The sequence below is a fragment of the Chanodichthys erythropterus genome, chromosome 24, assembly GCF_024489055.1.
Source record: "Chanodichthys erythropterus isolate Z2021 chromosome 24, ASM2448905v1, whole genome shotgun sequence".
Classification (NCBI taxonomy): Eukaryota; Metazoa; Chordata; class Actinopteri; order Cypriniformes; family Xenocyprididae; genus Chanodichthys; species Chanodichthys erythropterus.
The window spans coordinates 12,211,615-12,236,138 of NC_090244.1; the positions used below are offsets into that span (position 1 = coordinate 12,211,615).

At 37.2% G+C, this 24,524-nt stretch overlaps 1 protein-coding gene across 1 annotated transcript in view; it reads left to right on the plus strand.

The window, feature by feature from the left end:
- The window catches only part of kiaa1549la (KIAA1549-like a), a 71,890-nt gene that overhangs the window by 41,444 nt on the left and 5,922 nt on the right, over nt 1-24,524 (plus strand). Inside the window, exons 5-19 of the mRNA XM_067379942.1 lie at nt 1,111-1,333; nt 3,491-3,624; nt 3,733-3,901; nt 4,367-4,426; nt 4,827-4,978; nt 5,405-5,576; nt 9,070-9,230; nt 10,727-10,762; nt 14,123-14,310; nt 18,439-18,566; nt 19,545-19,669; nt 19,911-20,149; nt 21,436-21,565; nt 23,648-24,016; nt 24,163-24,260. Coding sequence (XP_067236043.1) covers nt 1,111-1,333; nt 3,491-3,624; nt 3,733-3,901; nt 4,367-4,426; nt 4,827-4,978; nt 5,405-5,576; nt 9,070-9,230; nt 10,727-10,762; nt 14,123-14,310; nt 18,439-18,566; nt 19,545-19,669; nt 19,911-20,149; nt 21,436-21,565; nt 23,648-24,016; nt 24,163-24,260 — 2,384 coding nt within the window. The remainder of the gene's footprint in view (nt 1-1,110; nt 1,334-3,490; nt 3,625-3,732; nt 3,902-4,366; nt 4,427-4,826; nt 4,979-5,404; nt 5,577-9,069; nt 9,231-10,726; nt 10,763-14,122; nt 14,311-18,438; nt 18,567-19,544; nt 19,670-19,910; nt 20,150-21,435; nt 21,566-23,647; nt 24,017-24,162; nt 24,261-24,524) is intronic.

Consider the following 24,524-nt stretch of genomic DNA (forward strand, 5'->3'; position numbering starts at 1 on the left):
TATTCAGCAGCAACAAGATAAGTGCTTTGACCACAGTCAACTTGGATCTTATCACAGTTGCATCATGGGAATTGTAGTTTAACAGAGGACAGTGTGGTGGGAGGTTGCGTGGGAGGTGTTTCCTGTGTATGATCAGTGTGCAGCTCATTGAGTGAGATTGTGTTGAACATCTCCCTGTTTTTCAAGCACAGAGAAAGGACCGTCTTATGAAACACTTGGTTTGAAGCCTAAGGAGCATTCGCATGTCTGTCTGTCAGAACTGCACATTCATAAATAGCACAGCGCTGGTACCTCATATGCTGCAAATAAAGAATCAATATCATGGTAACAGCAGAGACGATACACTGAAGGGAGCGCAGCCAACTAAATAGAGTATTTAAAGGAACAGTTCAACCAAAAAGTGACATTCTTTCATCGTTTAATCAGCCTTGTGTCATTCCAAATCTGTATGACTCTAAGTGCTAGTCATATGGGTTTGTTATGACATGAGGATGATGAATTCTTATTTTTTGGGTGTACTGTCCCTTTAATGACGAATGACCACTGAATAGGTTGTTATTAGCATTTGAAGGGCAACCATCTGTGTCTATTATGCTCTGTACTGAGTGACTCAATCTGTTCTCTTGAAGATCTTTCTCTATATATGTCTGTTTTGCTCTCTGTGTGATGTTTTCCTCCTCTTTCTCCTCCTCCTCAACTGTCCATCAGATCAGAGGTTCTGTATCATTACAGACCCTGGAGGTGATCAGCAGGAGACGACACAATCACTATCTACACACAAACACAGAGAGAGAGAGTGTGTTTATGTTGGAGTAAAAAGAGAGAGATGGTCAGTCAGCTTGGCTCAATATAATGAAATTTATTCGTGTGGGATTTGTATTAGCATTTGCCTCAAGCGCTTAATAAACAAAGCCAGTAAGAGCATTTGTGTGAATATAGCACTATTATATGAATTCAGAGAGGCATATGTAAACAGCTAAAACTCATAAAATATTGACATTGTATACACTTTTCATACATTCATACACATTTTAAATTTTCACTGTCCACATGAATACATGCTTCATACAAGCTATTCATGTCATTTTACATTACCTGTGTTCTCTCTAGTTGGAAAGAGATATCTGCACACCTTCTAATGTGACTGTGGGCTACTACGTCTCGAGAGGAAAGACTGTGTTGGTGGTCTCTGTTGTAATGGAGACCTTAGCTTCCTATGGCTTTGACAAGCTTTTGAATGACATCAGAGAGTATGTTCCTGTGGTGTTGGCCGTCCCCAATCCAGTGGCTCCTTGGCTCTCCAGCCTTGGCATCCACCTGCAGCTCAAAACGGGTGAGATTCTTTTCCATTTTGAGTTCGTTGGGACAGGAAATGTTCTGTCGTTCAGTGTGATGAACCATTTTAAATAGGCACAGTTTTTATATATAAGCCTCTTCGTTTAACTCTTTTCACACTACATGGACATGTCAACTCAACTAGTCTTAAAAGGTTAGTTCATCCAAAAATGAAAATTCTGTCATTAATTACTCACCCTCATGTCGTTCCAAACTCGTAAGACTTCGTTCATCTTCGAAACACAAATGAAGATCTTTTTGATGAAATCTGAGAGCTTTCTGTCCCTCCATAGACAGCTACGAGACTGACACTTTGATGCTTCAAAAAGTTCCTAAAGAGATCGTAAAACTAATCCATATGAATTGAGCGCTTGGCGTGTGAGAACAAACCTCTTGCGGAAGATGAAACGAGAATTAACCTCATTACTCTCGCACTTGTCAAGCAAACATGTTTATTCACAATGTTTATATGTGAATAAAAGCCTAAATTCAACGTGTTCATCATATAAAGTGATCGAGTCTATTCAGAAAATTTGGACTAAACTGCTAAAGTCCCTTTAAGACAAGTCATTTCACTCTGCGGCCATCTTTGAAACGATTCTCGGGCATGCAAATGCAGCTCCTATCTCTTTGAATGGGGAAATATCAAATTCTCCAAAGCTGTTTGCCAAGCTTTTGATTAAAGGTGCCATCGAATGTTTTTTTTTTTACAAGATGTAATATAAGTTTCAGCTCAAAATACCCCATAGATTTTTTTTTATTCATTTTTTTAACTCCCTATTTTTGGGGCATAATTAGAAATGCGTCAATTCGGGGTTGCAGCCCCTTTAAATCTCGTGCTCTCCACCCACGGAGCTTGCGCTTGCCTTCAACAGTGCATAAACAAAGTTTACACAGCTAATATAACCCTCAAAATGAATCTTTACAAAGTGTTCATCATTCATACTGCATGCATGCGTCGGATTATGTGAGTATTGTATACTGTTATATTGTTTACATTTGATTCTGAAGGAATTTGAGGCTGTGCTCTGTGGCTAACAGCTAATGCTACACTGTTGGAGAGATTTATAAAGAATGAAACATTTAGAAAGACAATTTACAAATATCACTAAAAATATCATGTAATCATGGATCATGTCAGTTATTATTGCTCCATCTGCCATTTTTCGCTATTGTTCTTGCTTGCTTACCTAGTCTGATGATTCAGTTGTGCGCAGATCCAGACGTTATTGGCTGCCCTTGTCTAATGCCTTTCATAATGTTTGGAACATGAGCTGGCATATGCAAATATTGGGGGCGTACATATTAATGATCCCGACTGTTACGTAACAGTCGATGTTATTTTGAGATTTGCCTGTTCTTCAGAGGTCTTTTAAACAAATTAGATTTATATAAGAAGGCGGAAACAATGGAGTTTGAGACTCACTGTATGTCATTTCCATGTACTGAACTCTTGTTATTCAACTATGCCAAGATAAATTCAATTTTTAATTCTAGGGCACCTTTAAATTTCTTATTTGAAATCACCAATGAAATCTGACAACAACTGTCTCATAAATTTTGTTTCTAAACGCTCGAATCATGACAAAAAACTGTATTATTCAGGCTGGATCAAGCTAATGATCTAGACCTAAGTGCATGTCTCTATAGGAAGTGCGTGTCTGACTGTTTCTATAGGAACCGGAGCTTCTAACGGCCACTGCAGTGACGCGATGACTTTACCAATCCCCGATTGGCTCTTATCTAGAAGGCGGGACTTATACCGCCATATTGCGCATTGCACTTTCTCCCATTCAAAACAATACAAGTGACGCATCTAGTATTATTCTATAGTCTTTGAAACCACTCAATTCATATGGATTATTTTTATGATCTCTTTATAAACTTTTTGAAGTGCCAAAGTGTCAGTTGCGTATCTGTCAAAGGAGAGATAGACATCTCTCAGATTTCATCAAAAAGATCTTCATTTATGTTTCGAAGATGTACAAAAGTCTTACGGGTTTGAAATAACATGAGAGTGAGTAATTTATGATAGAATTGTCATTTTTGCGTTAACTGTTTCATTAAGCCAACATCCATTTATTGTTTGTTAAACTGCATTTTACTCAGAAGGTAACTAGAAGGGAAACTGGTCTTTTTTCCCCCCTCCATATAGTTCTCAGGTTTGTTGGGCCAGCGGATGATATCAAGTCTTGCGTGTTCATCCAAATGATGGAACAACGATTGGAAAATGTATTTGCTGAGGCGCAGGAAAAAGTGGAGGATTCTTATGGGACTCTTTCTGTTGAGGTATTTGAACTTGAACACAAAGTTTGATAAATGGCTTATCTTCAGAGGTCTGATAATGCTGTCCTTCTGTTAGATTTGGATTTATAGTTTCTTTGTGTTTTTGGACAGATTCTAAACACATATCAAACTGGGAATTCATTGGCAGTCACTCTGGTGTATGTGGTGTGGAACGGTAGCACTCCGTTGAACGGTACTGTGTCCAGCGGTCTCCTTAATCAGCTCACTGCCGAACTGGTGGGCTACTTTCTCTTCTTCCCCCCTCTGATCATCGCTGAGCGTAAGTTCCAGCTTGTGTTTACCACTTGATGTTACATTAACTTGCCGCACGAAACGGTAGTTCATGTTTATTTCTGTTTGAATCCATGAGTTTGTTTTCCTTAAGGCAGAGATCTTCAGTTTTGCTTGGTCCAGAAGACATTTTACAAGGATGCATAACATTCTCCTTTTTTAGATGGGTAGTTGATATGAAACACTTTTGAGAAGCTGACATTATATATATATATATATATATATAGGCTCTCAGTAACATATTATCTCAAGTATATATGGTGTTCAGTGATCATTTGACTTTAATTTATCATCTTATTTTACATATAAGACTGATATGATAACATTAAATTCACATTTATTATTACCAATATAACATAAGGTTGAGTAAATGTCTAAATGATGACAGAATTGTCTTTTTTTTCCCAGAATGGTTTTCCAGTAAACATCCATCTGTCTTTAACTCCTTTCACAGCTCTAGAGTACCACAATCTTAACACTTCAGTAGCAACCCGAGATTACTGGGTAATCACAGGTAATTACCTTAACATTTCAGGTGCTAACTAGCACCCAGACAGCTATTTGCCAGCATGTGTTATGTGAGTAAGTCTAGCTCCCTCCTTTTAAACTCAGAGCTATTGATGTATTATTTAGCGTCCCCCATCAACTGATTTGGAGAGATCACATTTGATCAGAAAAAGCTATTTCTAGCTTTAAGTTCTCGAACCCAATGTTCTCTCTGTTGCCTTTGCTAGCTCTTCCTCCCCCACTTTTATCCGTTCTCCCCTTTTTATCACTGTCAGGGGAATGAATCATTTTACCAAGGTCATCTCTATAGTAATTGAAGTTTTTTAGATTCAAAGTGTAAGAAAGGTAAGTTTTCTTTTTTAACTTGCTTCATCTCTCTCTCTCTCTCTCTCTCTCTCTCTCTCCAGTAATTCAGGATGTTGACAGCTCTTCTCTTGAAGGGAGTTATCAGAGCTTTGCAAGTCTAATGGAGCAGCGGCTGGCGGAGCTCTTTCTGGTTGCCAGTCGACATGGACTCCGCTTCAGGAGAGCCACGACTGTAGGCGATTACACCGTCCAGGTGTGACGTCAATTTTTTCTTTGTTTGTAATTTAGAGTTTTTTCTTGTCTTGAGAAAACGGACCAAATATATCGACGACTCATCCTGCACTACACAGGTTTTTGTCCAATAAAATGCTCTAGAATGTGAAAATCCCACCCCAAAACAAACTGCAACCAATTAGCAAAACATGTTAATGACGTGTTAATGATGTTTTTTAAAAGGTGGATGGGAATTATGTTACTCATTTTGCAAGAAAAGAGTTTAGCCAATCATAAATGAGGTAATTTGCATATAGATGTCTGTTTTGGTGCATGAAAATTTACTAATGTTTTATATGGAATTAAGTGAAAAAAGTATAAAGTTTGGCCGTTTAGATTGAGGCTAGTTGCTGACGTTTGCATGGGAAACATTAAACATGAACTTAAAGTGTTTTCCTCATACCAGATGGTCAGTATCCGACGACTGCCTGGTCCTAAAAACCCAGCTGAAATGACCTACTACGTACAAGTAGATGGTTCTCCCATAACTGGCACTACTGCGGCCAAGACCCTCAACACAGTGGACTCTCAGACCATGGCTCTCACTCTGGGATACTTCGTTCAGATTCAAGCAGAGCGTATGTATATATTTCACTCATCTAGCCCAACTTCTTTTCAAACCATCAATTAGTTTCTTTTTATATGCAGGAAAACCTAGGATTTTGTGAGTGTTTACTGTACATCATATCTATAACTATATGTCTGAAGTGTCAAAAATGACCAGTACATTATAGTTTACATTAAAGGTGCCCTAGAATAAAAAATTGAATTTATCTTGGCATAGTTGAATAACAAGAGTTCAGTACATGGAAATGACATCCAGTGAATTTCAAACTCCATTGTTTCCTCCTTCTTATATAAATCTCATTTGTTTAAAAGACCTCCGAAAAACAGGCCAATCTCAACATAACACCGACTGTTACGTAACAGTCAGGATCATTAATATGTACACCCCCAATATTTGCATATGCCAGCCCATGATCAAGGCATTACACAAGGGCAGCTAGTATTAACGTCTGGATCTGTGCACAGCTGAATCATCAGACTAGGTAGGCAAGCAAGAACAATAGCGAAAAATGGCAGAAGGAGCAATAATAACTGACATGATCCATGATATCATGATATTTTTAGTAATATTTGTAAATTGTCTTTCTAAATGTTTCGTTAGCATGTTGCTAATGTACTGTTAAATGTGGTTAAAGTTACCATCGTTTCTTACTGTATTCACGGAGACGAGAGGGCCGTCGCTATTTTCATTTTTAAACACTTGCAGTCTGTATAATTCATAAACAAAACTTCATTCTTTATAAATCTCTCCAACAGTGTAGCATTAGCTGTTAGCCACGGAGCATAGCCTCAAACTCATTCAGAATCAAATGTAAACATCCAAATAAATACAATACTCACATAATCCGACGCATGCATGCAGCATGCATGAGGAACACTTTGTAAAGATCCATTTTGAGGGTTATATTAGCTGTGTGAACTTTGTTTATGCAGTGATAGAGTCGAGCGGTCGGGAGGGGGTGGAGAGCGCGAGCAATTAAAGGGGCCACAGCCTGAATCGGCACATTTCAAATTATGCAACAAATAATCAAACAATTATTATTGTTAAAAATATATATAAAAAAAAAAACAAAACTATGAGGTATTTTGAGCTGAAACTTCACAGACACATTCAGGGGACACCTTAGACTTATATTACATCTTGTAAAAAAATGTTCGATCGCACCTTTAATGATGTTTGCTAATGCTCATACTTAAGATTAATAATTTGAACAAACCCCTAATCATAACTATTAAACTTTGGTGTGTAACTTAGTAGCGTACTGACAACAGAGATATTTCAAACTGTGTGAATTTTTGTAAAAACAAAATTTTCTACTGCCAGGCAATTAAGGGTGCAGTGTGTAAATTTTAGCGGCATCTAGAAGTGAGGTTGCAAATTGCAACATAGAGAAGTGTAATGGATGTAGACCGGTAAGAGCAGTGCGTGTAAACTTCACTCCCATGATCTCAAGAGACGCTTTAGCGACTGACGCTACAGACTACGATCTTTAGCCTCCTCCTTTAGCCTCTTAGAGTGCCCAACTCCTATGCCGACAGACTCGGGTTTAAGTCCTGCTTAGAGCGGGTGGTTTGAAAAGGAGGGGTTACAGAAGCTACGGTGGCCAACACAGGACAAAGATGTCATCTTCTGAGACAGCAGAGAGTAGCCAGTCAAGCAAACGTGCTCTGTAGAGCAATTTGTCTGTTTAGGGCTACTGTAGAAACATGCTGGCGCAAAATGGCGACTTAACATGACCCGCGGTGTAGAATGGCTCATTCTAAGGTAATTAAAAACATAACGGTTCATTATGTAAAGTCTTTATACACCACTGAAAACACAGTTATGTATATTATATTGCATTTTTGTCAATAGATCCTCCTAAAATGTACACATTGCACCTTCAAAATAAGCAGAATAAACCCCATAGACTAAAGTATACTTCGGTTTGTGTGGGGATGCTAGGGTATGCGTACAGTATGCATAATGTAAATTTCGTCATCAGTATAGTATGTGTGCAACCTGATTGTTTGTCCACAAGGTGGTGACACTTGTGGACACACACACACAAAAAAACAGAAACTACAGAATAACAGAAACAAACTACCAGAGACGGCAACAACAATAGATGCCTACCTTGACAAGGGAGTTTAGAGATAAAATTTAAATTTAAAGGGTTAGTTCAACCAAAAATGAAAATTCTGTCATTTATTACTCACCCTCATGACGTTCCACACCCGTAAGACCTTCGTTAATCTTCGGAACACAAATTAAGATATTTTTGTTGAAATCCGATGGCTTCCTCTCTCAAGATCCATTAGTGTACTGAAAACATATTTAAATCAGTTCATGTGAGTACAGTGGTTCAATATTAATATTATAAAGCAACGAGAATATTTTTGGTGCGCCAAAAAAAAACAAAATTACGACTTATATAGTGATGGCCGATTTCAAAACACTGCTTCATGAAGCTTCAGAGCACAAATGAATCAGTGTATCGAATCATGATTCAGATCGCATGTCAAACTGCCAACGGCTGAAATCACGTGACTTTGGCGCTCTGAACAGCAGATTCGATACACTGATTCATTTGTGCTCCAAATCTTCCTGAAGTAGTGTTTTGAAATCTAAGACGAAGGTCTTACGGGTGTGGAACGGCATGAGGGTAAGTAATAAATGACAGAATTTTCATTTTTGGGTGAACTAACCCTTTTCAACAAGTGCAAAGACGTTTTTTTTTTATCAGTCATAACTTCTGGAGAGAAATAGCGCATACACTGGATAAGAATTCAACTTTCTAGTGTGCATGTGGTGACCACCTCTTTTCGCGCACTGTATCGAATGGGGTAGATTTTGAAAGGCTATATGTTTGGCTGTACATATTCACATCAAAATTGAAGTATACTTTGGGCTTTTATAGTTACTTTTATACAGGGACCCAAGACATTTCTAGAAAACAGAATATCTTGCCAAATAAGTACCCAGCTTGCATCTTAGCATCAAATTTTGCACCACTCACACTTATGACAGAAAATGTGAAAATATTCTTACATTAATGCAAGAACAGCCAACAAAAATGATTTATCAGTGAAACTCTACTTTGACTTGATAAGGGCGAGGATGATAATGCTGACTTATTTTTCCAAATGAGGTCTATAGCTATCTCACTCTACACTAGAGAAACCGCAGGGGATTTGGGTGTAGAGAGTTTACACAAGTTTACTGAGCTCTCAACTGGGGCATCAAGCCCAGTTTATCTGGCGGAGAAGAGCAAAGCCCCAGTTTTGTATGAATAAAACACAATCAGACCCAACAGTGGGGGTTTAATCTCCCAGATAAGAGCTACAGCCGAAAGACAGATTCAGCTCATTAGGAGCTAACCATAGACAGTAGGAGACAGAGGGGAGTTGGATTACTGTAAGAGAGTGTGCTGAAGACACAAGTGGCGGAAATCATGTGCAAACATTGTGAATGAGTCTATTGATTTCCAATGTATGTCTGTGTTGGTGTTTGTGTGTAAACAGCGGTGGTGAAGAGTCTGCCTAGTAACCTCTGGATACTGGCCGTCCTGATACCCGTATCGCTGGTGATGGTCGTGGTGGTCATGGCGGTTGCTATCATATGCAGGAGAAACCGAACCGTCTTCAAGACCAGTGCGTTTCGCAATTTCCATCCCCGCACTAAGGTAGGCTCTTCCAGAGCACGACTCTTCAAATCACCACTGTCTTGTCAAAACGGGGCCGGTTATGTCAGCATCATATTAATAAATCCATTTAATATTAATATGACTTTATAAGTGACAATGGGTCTCATTCACTTATAATTGCAATAGGGATACACCAATTTTCAAATTCTGACTGACACGGAGAAGCTGATCATTGTTTTCATTTTATGGCTGATAACTGATGAATGGTTGATTATTAAAATTCTGTACTATTTTTTTTTAAATAGATTAAAAATAAAACACTAAATACTACAACAATTGTTTTAAATAAAAAATATTAAATAGTTTTAATGTTTAATGTTATTATATGTGTGTGTGTAAATATAACAATCAATTTCATATATGTATATGTAATTTTTTAATGTAAATATTTTTATCTTTTATTTTCTAGATTTAACAGTTTATTAATTTGTAGTTATATAAATATATAATATAAAATATATTATTTTATACACAATTTAATCGAATCTTTGTATATTTTAATTATTTTTAATGTGTTTTTATATATTATTTTCAATATATAACAATTTATTAATTTTGTAAATAAATCATTGATTATTATTATTATATTGATTGCATATATTTTATATATAAAATAAAATATATTATTTTATACATAATTTAATGGAATTTTTGTGTACTTTAATTATTTTTAATGTAAATATTTTATATTTTATTTTCAATATATAACAATTTATTAATTTTGTTAATTAAATAATTGATTATTTATCATTAATTATATTGATTGCATATATTTTATATATAAAATAAAATATATTATTTTATACATAATTTAATAGAATTTTTGTATATTTTAATTATTTTTAATGTAAATATTTTTATATTTTATTTTCAGTATATAACAATTTATTCATTTTGTTAATTCAATCATTGATTATCAATTATATATATTGCATTTATTAATTGTATATATTTATATATAAAATCAAATATATTTTACATTACTAAAGTATATTTATATATTAAAAATCTGTAATATTGGCTGATAACAACTTTGTGTACTTATGCGCAAAACCTTCTGTCTGATTTGTGTGCGAGTTTGTCTTTATTCTCAGTATTAATGAGGATATTAATACTATATAATAATTATATATATATATATATATATATATATATATATATATAAAATACGATATCATTAATTCATTATTTTAAATGAGGGAATGAGACCCGTTGTGATGTCATACTGATGATATCATCTCATGACTACTAACAGGCTCAAAATATCCTGCTTTCCTTCACAAAATACCTTTGTTTTTATCATATATCTGAATATGGTGCTAGACATACATTTTTAAAATGGTGGTTTGTTCCTCAAACATTTTGTTTTGGCACCACACACGAGACATGCTGTTTAAAACATTGGAATGACACATTTCACTTTAACGTCCCCAAAATATCCTTCCAATTGTGTCTTCACTACTTTTCCCGTCCAGACCTCATATCGAAGAGATGGGAGTTATCACCACCAGGTATTTCTGGCTTGTTCATCGTGCTTGGCTGCATGTTTATAGTCCAGACATTCTTATTGTTGACTGTGCTTGTGGGAAATCAGTTTGCAGGGGGAAGGGGAAACAGAAGGTTATCCATCCTCCGCGTAATCGATGAACTCTTCAGTAAGATCTAGTGCATCGAGGATATCTTTGATCTGTACAGCACAAATATCTCCTCTCTTGTTCCTTCATTTGAGATTGCAGGGCGATGACTAATAACAGAATGGGGTGGATTTGAAGTATTACCACAGTATTACTGTAATTATGATTTCTTTGTTTTGGTTGGATTATGAGGCTTTTAAATAGATACAGACCAAATGCAGGGTAATGAATTAGGCCACCCCAAGCTGAGAGATACTCCAAGGTTACATTTATGAATAATTAGGTGAAGTTTAAATAGATTACCAGGACTTTTTCATCTAAAACGGGAAACATTAAATGACCCAACAGGAATGAGCTAAAGGATCTATATGTGCATATGTAGAGGGATGTATTTATAGCAAATGTGAATATTGTATACATTCAAAAATTTGGAGACAAACTTCAAAGAAAAAAAAAATATATATTCAGCAAGGATGTATTACATTTATCAAAAGTGAGCGTAAAGACATTTATAATGTTCTATTCCAAATAAACGCTGTTCCGTCGAACTTTATATTCTTTAAAGAATCCTAAAAATGTATCACATTTTCACATCGTATGCTGTTTTCAACAATTTTGAAATAGAAAACAGTTGTTTGAAATTGTAATAATATTTCACAATATTACTGTTTTACCATATTTGTGATCAAATAAATGCAGCCTACGACTTCCATAGAAGTCAAAAAGAGAAGTTTAGCAGAATGTCTAAGCTGCTCTTTCTGTACAATGAAAGTGAATGGTGACCAAAACTTAAAATCAGTCTGTGCCTCACACTAAGTTATCAAATGGCTTCAGAAGACTTGGAATGTAATGCACAATTCATATAAACAACTTATATGATGATTTTATGGTGGTTTTTGTGTCACCTTCCACTATCATTGTAAGTAAAAGAACAGCTTCGACATTCTGGATAAAGCTTCTGGAAAAGTCATATGGGCATGGAATATGAGCATGATGGTATTTTCATTTTTAGGTGATATATCCCTGTAGTATAACTGTATTGTTTTTAGTAATGGATTAAAACAATATGCAAATCAATTGTAATTATGATAATCGTCTCTTTGATCGTACTCCCTCTTAGCCATGTTCTCTGATCTGAAAACATTCCTTGCTCCGTCCAATTAAGATGTCCTTTCAGGAACATGATTTTGCTTATGCACGGTAATTTGTGGATCAGTGTATAAAGCGTTCCGGTTTCACGCAAGAGCTTCCCGTGTTAGCACAGGGGAATTAGAGGAGGTGTGTGTAAATGAGAATAAAGTCACATAAGGACACAGATACCGGCACTGATGATTGGTCAGGCTCAGACGTGATCAATTGCATGTGTGTCTGCTTGCATGCTCTTTGCTTCTACATGTCGATGTGTTTGAACAGTCCTTATGTGTTTTCCCTGCTTATTTGCACAATAGCACGTATTTGTGAAGAAGATCAGCTGACATCCTGTGCAAGGCTCTACCCTTAAATCAACTTGGATTAAAATAAGATTTATATAAGGGGTTTGTGGACTGTCGCGATCCACGTCTGGCTCCTCTCAAATACAATCGGATGAAGCACAAGTGAATTATATGTAGTTCAGCTGAGCATGTGAATTATATTTGAGTGTATATGACCTCATTGAAGGTCAACTTCCACTATAGAACATCCAGGAAGATGATCATTTTCAACACATTTTAGATAGGTATGCATCTAAAATCGGTACCTACCAATATTAGATTTTTATTTACCTACCAATATTTTCTTTTATTTATCTGTATCTGTGCATGACGTGGATCTGACGCGCATCTCATTTTCTCACAAGTTAACTTAAGATGTTATATAACTCATCTAAGACTGCTCTTATGAGGATACTCGACAAAACTGATATTTGGGCATAATTCTGTGTTATTGTTTGTTCAAGCGCGAAAGAGAACTTGATACTGGTGCACGTCTTTCTGACCATCTTTTACAGACAGTGCATTCTCCTTTGTCTTGTGGCATTTGAATGGTTTAAAAGCATTTGCATGAATAAGAGCGTGATCATATAATGTAACATTAATCAAATTATAATGGAAAAACGGATGCTGTGTTAACTGCATTAAATATTTTTAATGCGTTAAACTGAAAAGAAATTATGGTAAAATCGATTAATCGTGATTAATCGCATCTAACGTAAAAGTTTATACATATATATATATATATATATATATATATATATATATATATATATATATATATATATATATATATATATATATATATGTTAGATGCGATTAATCACGATTAATCGATTTTATATACACACTATAATCGATTAATCGCAAAATCGATTAATCGTGATTCAGCGCATCTAACATGAGCATTTGTATATATGTATATGTATATATATAATATTTTGTTAGATGTGATTAAGCACAATTTAATCGATTTTAATCAATTTTATATATAATACCAATTTTATACTATATATATGATATTATCAAAATATATAAATGTTAAATGTAATCTTTACCAAATCTTGAAATTAAATATTAATTTTCAAAATATTAATTTGAAATGTTATGATGCACTTGAAGCATTTAGAATGACTGTTTGTTTCTTCTTGTTTTTTTTTATAACAATATTGTATACAATTTTAATATTGGTATTTATTGTTTATTAGCCATAACATGAAAATAATTATCAGTTTGCCACACCAGTCAGAATGTGAATATTGTGCATTCTTAATTATTATTTTTGCATTTCTATTTGATAACTCTCATAGTGTGGAAATTATACACCTCACTAAAGGATCTTGTAGATGTGACAGCAGCATGTGCAAAGTGCTGCATCCCATGAATTATTAATTGAATTAATAATAAATAATCACACATTTTCCCAACGTACATCATAACACCAATAACCTGTGACACATACATACACCTTTTTCCAAAAGATCCAAAAGGCACCCTGCCTCCGTACGCCCTGTTCTGCAGGAGATTGATCCATAATTCATTAAAACGAGGGGCTCCATAGCTCTTCCATATTAAATATCCCATGGCAACTTGATGCATCGTATGCGGGCTCCATAAAATATAGTTAGACTCAAAGTACTTTCAGCCCATGAATAAATTAGGATGGCCGGCATTCCTTTGCTGATTGAAATGAAATGCTGGATGCTGCATTGTGTAACTCTTACTTTTTTCTTCACTGTCCAATCACGGCGCATCATTCCCTGTCCAGCCCGTGCAGGGTTTCGACTACGCCAAGCAGCACATGGGCCAGACAGGTGAGGAGGCTCTCACTGTCACCAAAGAAACACTTGTCTTGTCCCTCCCGGTACGGGACGCCCCCCTCACACAAGACAGGGTGGCGGCGTTACAAGATGGTACGGCCTCAAAAAGACCCCAGTCGACGGAGATGCATCTCAGGTGAGTGCTTTAATTATAGAACAAAGAAGCGCTGTGGAAGAATGTGCATATTTTTAGGCATACCAAATGGAATAAGCTAGTATGATAGTATATCGCTCAACTCTCTATAGAACATTAGAGGCTTTAAAGCCTGAACGTCATAAATATTTGAAAAGCCTTCCCACCTGATATGACCACAAAGTTCTATTTGAGTTGCATTTCTTATCTCCTTCCGCTGAAAAATCAAGTACACCTCAAGTATGACATATAATTACTAGTGAGCGGATTGAGCTCTTGACTTTAAGACGCAGCAGAGACATTGATAACCGTGGAGGGAAGAACAAAGTACACTGTGTCCTTAAGAACAAAGACATGGTTCTTTTGACGTATATTTATAGAATCTAAATCAAGGAAGAGAGACGTGGCACACAAAAATCACCAATGCCAACATATGCCTGGTGCACATTGTATGATTTGTCATAATTTTGTGTAAAAAAACATATATTATATATGCAATGAGGAATACATTGAGGAAGAATAAGAATTAGAACAAAATAAAGTCTTTAATAGTAATTCACAGAGTGAAGCAAACACTATACACAAATGTGACTGGACAAATGAACACCGAAAGGGCTGCAACTTAAATACAAAGCAAATGAGGGAAATAATGACAAACACCTGTGATTATTAATGAATCTCCATAGTAACTAATAAGTGGTGGGAAACTAAACAAAGGACAACAAGAACAAATGAAATCAAACTAAGAGTCCATGAAAATGAAACTAAGACAAAAACAACTGAATATCTGTGACAGTACACCCCCTCCCAGAAGGTGCGACCCCGCGCCATAACAGATGCAGTGAGAGAGGAAAGGTGGGGGCGTTGGAGGTGGATGAGGAGCCGACGAAGGGCTGATGAGAGCAGACAGAACAGGCCGAGTCGGCCATGGAGGAGATGATGGGAGGTGTGGCCAAGTGGTGGTGATGCAGAGCGCAGCCAGGACAATAGCCCACGGCAGAGTCGATGGAGGGAGGAGCCATGAGAGTGACTTGGCAGATGACATCCAGGGGACAGCTAACGAAGATGAAGCCGTTGTTAGGGGAGCCCATGGCACAGACGGAAAGCCGTTGGGACCAAAAGACACCGCTTGCACTGGAGACCAAGGCAAAACTGCAGCGACAAGCTTCCTAGAAGGAACCAGAGTGCTGAGGCGGAGCCGGTGCAACCAAGGACCAAGACGGAGCCGGAGGGAGGGCAGAGCCCACTGGAGCCGAAGGGGTAAAGAGACAGAGCACCGCGGTTGGCTCTTAAGTCAACAGCGCAGGCAGGGTGACGGCTGACTGAGGTTGAACCGAGGGAACGAGGGAGCCTGGTGGAGCCATATGGCCGAGGGTCTCTGGTGGAGCCAAGGCAGAGCCGACAGGTCAACGGGCCAAGGTGGAGCAAAGGGATCAGTGGCCGGATGCGGAGCTGGAGGATCCTCACACTTGGGCAATGCTGGTGAGTGCACGGCCTGAAGCTTCACAGAGAAAGGCGAAGGGCTGCAGGAAACCAGCTAAGGCAGGGCTGAAGGACTGTCTGAGCTCTGCAGTGGAGGTGAGAGTGGGAGGCTGGGAGGGATCAATGACAATTCTGTGTTTTTTGCAGGGTGATGATACAGGCTCTATGCTGGCTAGAACCAACGGTGATGATTGTTCTGATGATGATGGTTCAGGGTTGGAAGTGACACTTCAGAGTCCCAATCAATTAACAAGTCCTCTGAGTCATGCTCCACCAGGACTCCTACTGGAACGATGGTTGCCGGCACACACCCCTGATCAGACTTACATTGGGGCTTTGGCTCTGTGGCGTTAGTTGGCACTGTCATCACATGCTCTGTTTTACGGCGGGCAGAAGCTTTCTGTCTGTGGGGGGCTCTGCCGTCATCGTCTCCTTGGTGAGGGGTGGTGGTGGGCTGTGCTCTGGGTCTGGCTGTGGTCTGGATCCAGACACCCGATGATGGCCTCCCTCCAGTTAAGTCCTGTAGTGTCTGGGAGGTCTACAGGATGATAGTAATTTGCCCCGATCCAGAGGAGAGAATGTAAAGTCTCACCGTCGAGCGTAGTTCTTACGGCGAACTGGCTAAAGCAGAGTGTGTAGTCCAGGAAGGGAAGTCCCACGCTGTTTACGTTCAGCGCTTCCAGGTTCTACGTAGGAGCGCCGACTCAGCATTGACCGACACTGTACACGTGAGCAGCACGAAGCATGCATGTGATGCTAACTTAGGAGCCGGACAATATATGGATAAATAATTAATGGTTATTGAATAGGCCAGATTTTTTAAATTGGTGCATCTCTAAAATATTGAATTATTCCCGTCACATTGTGATGACCAGAATTACCTGAAGTTTATTCTGAAGAATGAGCAGTCCACAAAATTTCTTTGAAAAGAAATTACCATAATGGCTTGTTTGGGTTTATATTTCATTAATATTTGGTGATAGATATTGTTATGTAACACAAATGACCCAGTCAGTGCTGTCTATTTGAGTCCAAAGTCCTAACTAATATGTATATTGTATATGCAGACATAAGACCATCATGCAAGATCTCACTGGAGTCATATCGTACAAGCAAAAAACATAAAGGACAGATCAAATCGTATAGTGTGCACCAGATTTAAAGCACTTGATTCTTCAAATTAATTTTTTAGTGTTTTCTTTTGTCCTCGATGCTTCAGAGAAATTTCTTTCTTTCTTCACAAAGAGCAAAACCTCCCAAGGTCCTTTTCTCATCTTGCATAAAAATGCAAATGAAAGATGGTAGGAAATTTATCAGCGTTCAGCTTGCACGACAGGCTGGTCGCAAAAGCGGCCCTTCAAGGTCATTAAAACCCACCACCCCGCATCTCCCACATCTCCAGGCTTACTTAACCACTCTCTGCAGGCCGTGGGATCGTAAATATGCCTTTATGTCGTACGTGGGACAATGCGACAGAGTAAAGAGCACCGATCCTTGAAATGGTTGCAATGTGGCTTCTCCTCTTTTTCCTCTCACTCTCTTTGTTTCTCCTTCTCTTGCTCTTTCTCTATTAGCCTCCGTGCTTATTAGCCAGAATACAAATGTATTCTGCCGTTTGTTATCTCTCCTGAGTGGCACGATTAAAGGGAAATGAGCCTGCAGAGAGCAGGGCTGGGGAAATAATTATTTGGAAAAGCAAATGTAGTGAATACACGAGCATTTAAACCTGGCAGAGACAGACAGAGATGCATGCAAGGAAGCTAAGCACACTCACAGCTCCAGAATCATGTATGATTCAGTGTGCCCATAGGCAGCTTGGGCAGCGCATCCACGCTCTCTTCTGCCCGACTGTGTTAGACCTAGAAGATGTGTGTGTGCGTGTTCGTGCGGCAGCGAGTCTAGCGGGGCTGGGTGTTATGTGCATGGCAGATTGTTGGCACGCATGCCTGAGAGATTAGCAGATTTAATGTAATATTCATATTTTGTTGACTGTGCTTTATTACCCTCTTCTTAGAGAGAGATGGTTTCGGTTGAAGCATTTATTTCGTGATGAGAAAATGAAATATTCATTTTTTCTGTAATTGTAGTTAATTGCTTTTAAGGTTCCTTGAACTTATGGATGGTATATAAAATTAAATTATAAAATCAGAGTGGATTTTATATACACACATATGATACATAAAGTAGATGGGGTCAATTTTGATTTCAAATTCACATTCTGTTTAACTTTTGTCCAATATGGATCTCTTGGGACCTGTTCAGTTTCTTCATTATTCACCATAAACAAGTCAGCTTCAAATTTTCTTCATTCTAGCAAGTCAATATTGAGGTGAAATGCTTGCCAACATTCTTTCTAGTAGTGATGCCTTACAACTCTCGCTGGCACATGATGTGCATTCTGATACATTGTCTGTGGCCCATTGTAGTTGTTGTTCCAGGGCAGAATTCGTCCTGTTGTTGAACATTCGTTTAAATGGCACAAAACATGATGAGTGGATGCTCACCCTACGGTGATGTCTGCTAAATGACACCACTGCAATTTAACGCAGGTTAACAGAGGCCAGAGAGCCCTGCAAGGCAACTGTTAACCCTGCATTGCAATGCATGCAGCAAACTAACCATTGCCTCTGTTGCCATGGCTACCCGCAGCAGGTTGCCAAGCGAGGACGGCTCTGTTTCAAGCAATGAATCTGGGAAGCTGAACACGGGCAGAAGCTCCACAGCTCGGAGATCGACAGCACAGAAAGCGGCCAAAGAAGAGCAACACACAAGAAATGGTGAGAAAGTCACAGAAGTAAAAGGAACAACAAAATTCTCATTCCGTTATTAGGTTCATTAGGTTAACCCATAATTGTCCTATAAGAATGTTGGATTTAGTGCACAGAAGAAGAAAAAAAGAAACACATTAAGTTTTTAAAATCAGTTTTTTTCTTGTTTTCCAGGAAAAGAAAATCTAAGCATAATTAAAAAAGATAAATGACTGTAAAAGTAAAATTGCATATTATGTTTGGATATTTAAAGAAAAAAAAATATATTATTAAGTTATATTTATAACTTTCATGAGAACATAAATAATAAACATTTGTAAAATTTCACTTTGCTTTACTTTACTTTGCTTTGCTTTGCTTTGCTTTGATTTGTTTTGCTTTGATTTGTTTTGTTTTACTTTGTTTTAATTTGCTCTGCTTTGATTTTTTTTTTTGCTTTGCTTTGATAAATGATTTGTTTTGCTTCTCTTTGTTTTGCTTTAATTTGCTCTGCTTTGATTTGTTTTGCTTTGCTTCTGTTTTGTTTTGCTTTGCTTAGATATATGATATGATATATGATATGATATGATTTGCTTTGCTTTGTTTTGCTTTGATTTATTTTGATTTTGTTTTGTTTTGAAAAACTAGTGTTGAAACACTAAAATAACAAAATGTCAACAAACATCAGTTCTGTAACTGGCTCAAACAAGTATTAATAAATATTTCTTTCTCATAAAGTTTTATAAGTGTTTTGAAGGTCTTCAAATAGCAATACAGTAACATTATTCTCATACAATTTTTATATATGCAGTCCAACAAGGAGCTTTTGCCATCCAAGATATCTCACACACCACTAAACCCATAAATAACTGATTGTTCAGTGTATTCTGCACCAGTGGCTAGTATCACGCTCTTTTTGAGTATTTACATCTGCACTCTTTACTGATCCCCTTTTTACCCTTCTACTGTAATTTTATGATTGCATCAGTCTCCTGTGTCTTTTTGCAGACCATTATGACTCTTTAACTGGCTCTTTGCGCCTCATCACCATCAAGCCTATGACTGCCCCACTCAACTATTCTTATCCTGACTCCTCCAATCACAGCCAAGACTCTGTCATCCTGAACGGAGAGGTGAGCTTGCTGTCACCATGGAGATGGGGCCACCTCATTAGGAGGCTTTTATTGTTGATTTATTTTTACCAATGTTGAGTGCTTGTCAACAGAAACCTGTCGTATGGTCAGGCCCACACAGAATCTGTTCCACAGCTTTTCTCTGCAAGATCAGCAAAAATGATTCTATTTGAACAGATTTATGAGCAACTGTGTTGCACTAAATGGGAACAAAAAAATAACATCAGCTTTTCACCTGCAGGTCAACATGGGGCTGAAGCAGAAGTCGGACATTGAGCATTATCGGAATAAGCTGAGGTTAAAAGCTAAAAGGAAAGGTTACAGCGATGGGCCGGTCACTAGCAGCTGCGGGAGCGGCAGCAGCCACATGTACAGCCATCGAGACAGGCTGAGACGTGAGAATGCTTCCTTGGACTTGGAAGATCTGAGGGGGCCGAAGGAGGACAGGAAACCCTCCACTTACGTAAAGTACCGCAGGAGGTAGGTGGAGATTAAATCCCTTCTATTACTCATCCCAAAATATTTAGAGAAATTGAAGCCAGTTGCGTGTTCCTAGATACAGGACACAAACGCATATCAAAGGTGGAGCGATTATGATATATTTGCGCTAAAATCATTGGGCTGAATTTACTAAACAGTTAAGGCACTATTATATTATATTATATTATATTATATTATATTATATTATATTATATTATATTATATTATATTATATTATATTATATTATATTATATTATATTATATTATAGTTTATTTACACCTTGTTCAAATGAATTATTTTATATTTTATGAAATAAAATAAATTTGTGCAGTTTTGCATACTTGCACATATATATATATATATATATATATATATATATATATATATATATATATATATATATATATATATATATATATATATATATATATTTTACAATAATTAATTAATTCATACCATTTACAAAACCAAAATTTTGTGGTCTGTAAGATGTTTTTGAAAGACGTCTCTTATACTCACCAAGGCTACATTTATTTCATCAAACATACAGCCAAAACATTAATAATGTGAAATATTATGATTTAAAATAACCACTTTATATTTTAAAGTTTTTACATGTAATTTATTCCTGTGATGGTAAAGCTGAATTTTCAGCATTATTACTCCAGTCTTCAGTGTCACATGATCCTTCAGAAATCATTCTAATATGCTGATTTGCTGTTTAAATTATTATCTTATTATTATCAATTTTGAAAACAGTTAATATTTTTGTGTGATACATTTAACTGTAATAGTCAGGATTATTTGATGACTAGAAAGTTTAAAAGAACAGAAAACTTGAAATAGAAATCTTTTGTAACATTATACATGTCTTTACCGTCACTTCTGATTACTTTAATATATAACTGCTGAATAAAAGTATACATTTCTTAAAAAATTATCTTACAGACCCCATACATTTGAATGGTAGTGTATGTACAGTGTAAGTTTTTTTTATTTTTGTGCCTCTGTTGCATGATTCTTTTTATTGAATTGTGGCCTAAAACAATACAGATGATGCAAATAAACCACACTATTAATTCTTAGTATATTCCCCCTGTGGCATGAATGAAAATCTCTTTAATGCTGTTCTCCGAAAAAGAGAATGCGCAATGTTTGTACATCAATATTTCATTGTGTATAAAAATAAAAATAAATTAAAATGTAAAATTAACCATGACTTCGATAACCATATGTTGGTTCGTAAGATCACAATACTGAATTTTTCAAATATTCTCTCACCAGTGACTCCCACAGGGAACCTGCATATTGGAGCAGGCAGTCTCTGAACACCCCGAGCCCTGTAGAGACAGAGATGGACATGCTGGTCATGAGGGAGAGATCTAGGAGGGGCATCCGCAACAGCGGCTACGATGTAAGCGCTGCCGGCCTCTTGCATCATGGGACCCCAAATCCCCCAATATAAAGTCTTCTGCTGTAGTCTTTCCACACAGCGCGTGTCATTCACAGTTCAGGGAGCCAGCAGAGATTCTTTTTGCTTTAGTAATGACTATCAGCTTAAGTTTCCTTCGAGGCTTAAATGAAGATGATTACCTTTAGCTTTAACTTCAAATCCGGTTTATGACGGAAGAGAGCTTGAGATGATGGTACTAACCCACGTTATTATAAAACAGCACAACATCATTGAACATCAACACCCCCAAAGCTTTCACAGTCCTATAGCTAATCCTGGGTCGACATTTCTTGCAGTAATGTTAGGTAGTTTTGATTTATATGCTGTTTAATTTTGATGAGTGCGTTATTTTACATATGCATATGATTACATATGCTATCGCTTGTTTCTTTATCTTCTTCACTTGTGTTTTGATCAGGAGTTTCAGTACCCTTTCAGAAGATGTGTAATAGCGCCCTCTACTTTATAACACATAAAGCCGTAAAATCTCATCTTTAGAGGGGAAAGAGTTAAAAGTGCTGAGTTTTCGGAATATTTGCAACACATATGAGATCAGGGCTTTTTACACTGCGTTTAACCCCGCTTTTAACCTCGGGTAAAGGAACATTTCACATTTGTAATTTAGAAGCGGCTTATGAAACCTTGCCATTGTTAACCCCGCATTGCAGTGCCAATCATGTACACTGTGAAATGAAGCGGTGTTTGAATGTTACGGCTAGATTCTTAGCAACATACAGCCAATCGAATGATGCAAATAAGAACATTAAACCAGGTTTAAGAATGTACAGTGCAATGTGAAAGTTGAAGCAAGTTACACTTGATCTAATTTGTGATTTAAAAAACTTGAAATGAAAAGAAAGTTTCGGAACCGGGTGTGCCTCATACGTCCTGAAAAGTGAAGCTGCAGGCTCTTTGATCGCCCCCTGGTGGCTGGATGCAGTACATGTCATTAACCTCGCCATCTCCATTCAAACGAACGGGACTTGAGTCAATACAAAAAAATAAATTACACTTCAAATAAAATTTTCCAAAAGATGGTTTTTGGTCATTTAAGGTAGTAGTAATCATATATATATATATATATATATATATATATATATATATATATATATATATATATATATATATATATATATATATATTCAATTGTTCGTTTTGGTGATAAGTTTGATTTTAGCTAGCAATTTGATGCAATAGAAACGTGGCGTGGCGTGATGATTGACAGTTGTGACTGACAGCTTCTCTGAGGATTGTCGGGGCTTCGAGGGGAGATTGAAGATATATAACTAACTATTTTTTTTCGATTTCTTTCTTATTTCACATTGACAAAATGAGTTGTTCAGCAGTAAACTGTACTAACCGACCTACAGGATCTGACGGATCACTGAATTTTTTTCGGTAACGTTAAATGTGGGCTTTATAGGCTAAGTAATAAATGTTATTAGTTAAGATAACACGCCTAACGTTTACCATGATGGGAAAAAGCAGGTGATCGTTATCTGGCAGTTACTAATTATTTTTATGGGTATAAAACAATAATTAGCAGGACAAAACTAATGATGGCCTATTCTAATTAATTATAGAGCACTGTCTACAGCAATCAATCTCCTGTTACGTTAGTTCAACTTGATTTAAAATGGCAGGACCGTTTCTGACATTTTAGAGTTGTTTCTAGTGGCATATTAATGAGTTTATCTAATGAATTTGCTGTTTCAAAAATATTATTGCTCTACAAACAGAATAGCCTATTATTTTATAGGTAAAATTTTAAATTGTGTATAATTTAAAATACATTAATGATGACGCTGGCGGAAGTTTGATACCGCGACCACTTACGATTCCTTCTGCGCATGCCCAGGCTCCAAACTGACGTTTTTGCATAACATGTCAACGCCCATCATCGTACGTTTTACATTCAGTTCATTACAATGGAGGGAAGCGGCGTTGCGGCGTCCATCTTTTTTTACAGTCTTATGTTCAGAACTTTAAAACAAAGTTGCGTAAGAAATATTTAAGGTGTCATTTAATTATGTCTCATATCAGGGTGAGCCTGAACCATTTGAAGAGACAGATGTGGACCGCCTTCTGAGTTCCCTGGGTTTCGGCGGTGGCCACCAGGTCAAAGGTCACTCTGACTCATCCACCCTAAGCTCGCAGCCTTCCATCGATGAAGTGAGGCAGCAGATGCACCTCCTCTTGGATAACGCATTTGGTTTGGCCTCTGCCGAGCCAACCCCGGGAAACCACCTCCACCATCACCACCACCCTCACAGTCCGTACAACCCCAGCCATGGTAGCCCTTACCTGGACGGAGTTACCAGCGCACCTGGGACTATGAACCACCCCAATGGAGCTCTACAGCACGGCTCCTCCTTTGGGCCGGAAATGCACCAGTGTAGCCTCCCCAAACCAGTGAGTGCCGTGCATTGACTTCATTGACGATTGTGAAATGAATCAAAACATTTGTACACTGAATTGAGTTTGGAAAGAAACTAGAGGATGTTGATATAAGTCATTATATAAGTATTCATAAAGCTGCTTTGTGCTTGGCTCTGCAGGGATTCAGGTTTACCCAGCTGCCTGATATGGGTTTGGGTTCCCCACCACCCCTCATCCCTCCAAGAGGCGGAGCCCCACCTGGAACTTCATTGAGACGGTGAGAGAAACGCGTTTATACTCATATTTGGTTATATTATATTATATTATATTATATTATTGCTTATTTGCACGCTATATAAAATAAATTAGCGCAAAATGATTTTCTGTCTTTTAATTACATAATTTTTATGAATGTTTTTGAAAAAAGTATCTTTAACTAAAAATGTAATTTAACAAATATAACTGCTTTATAATATTGCTTTAATAATGTTTTAGTTATTTTTATGATATATATATATATATATATATATATATATATATA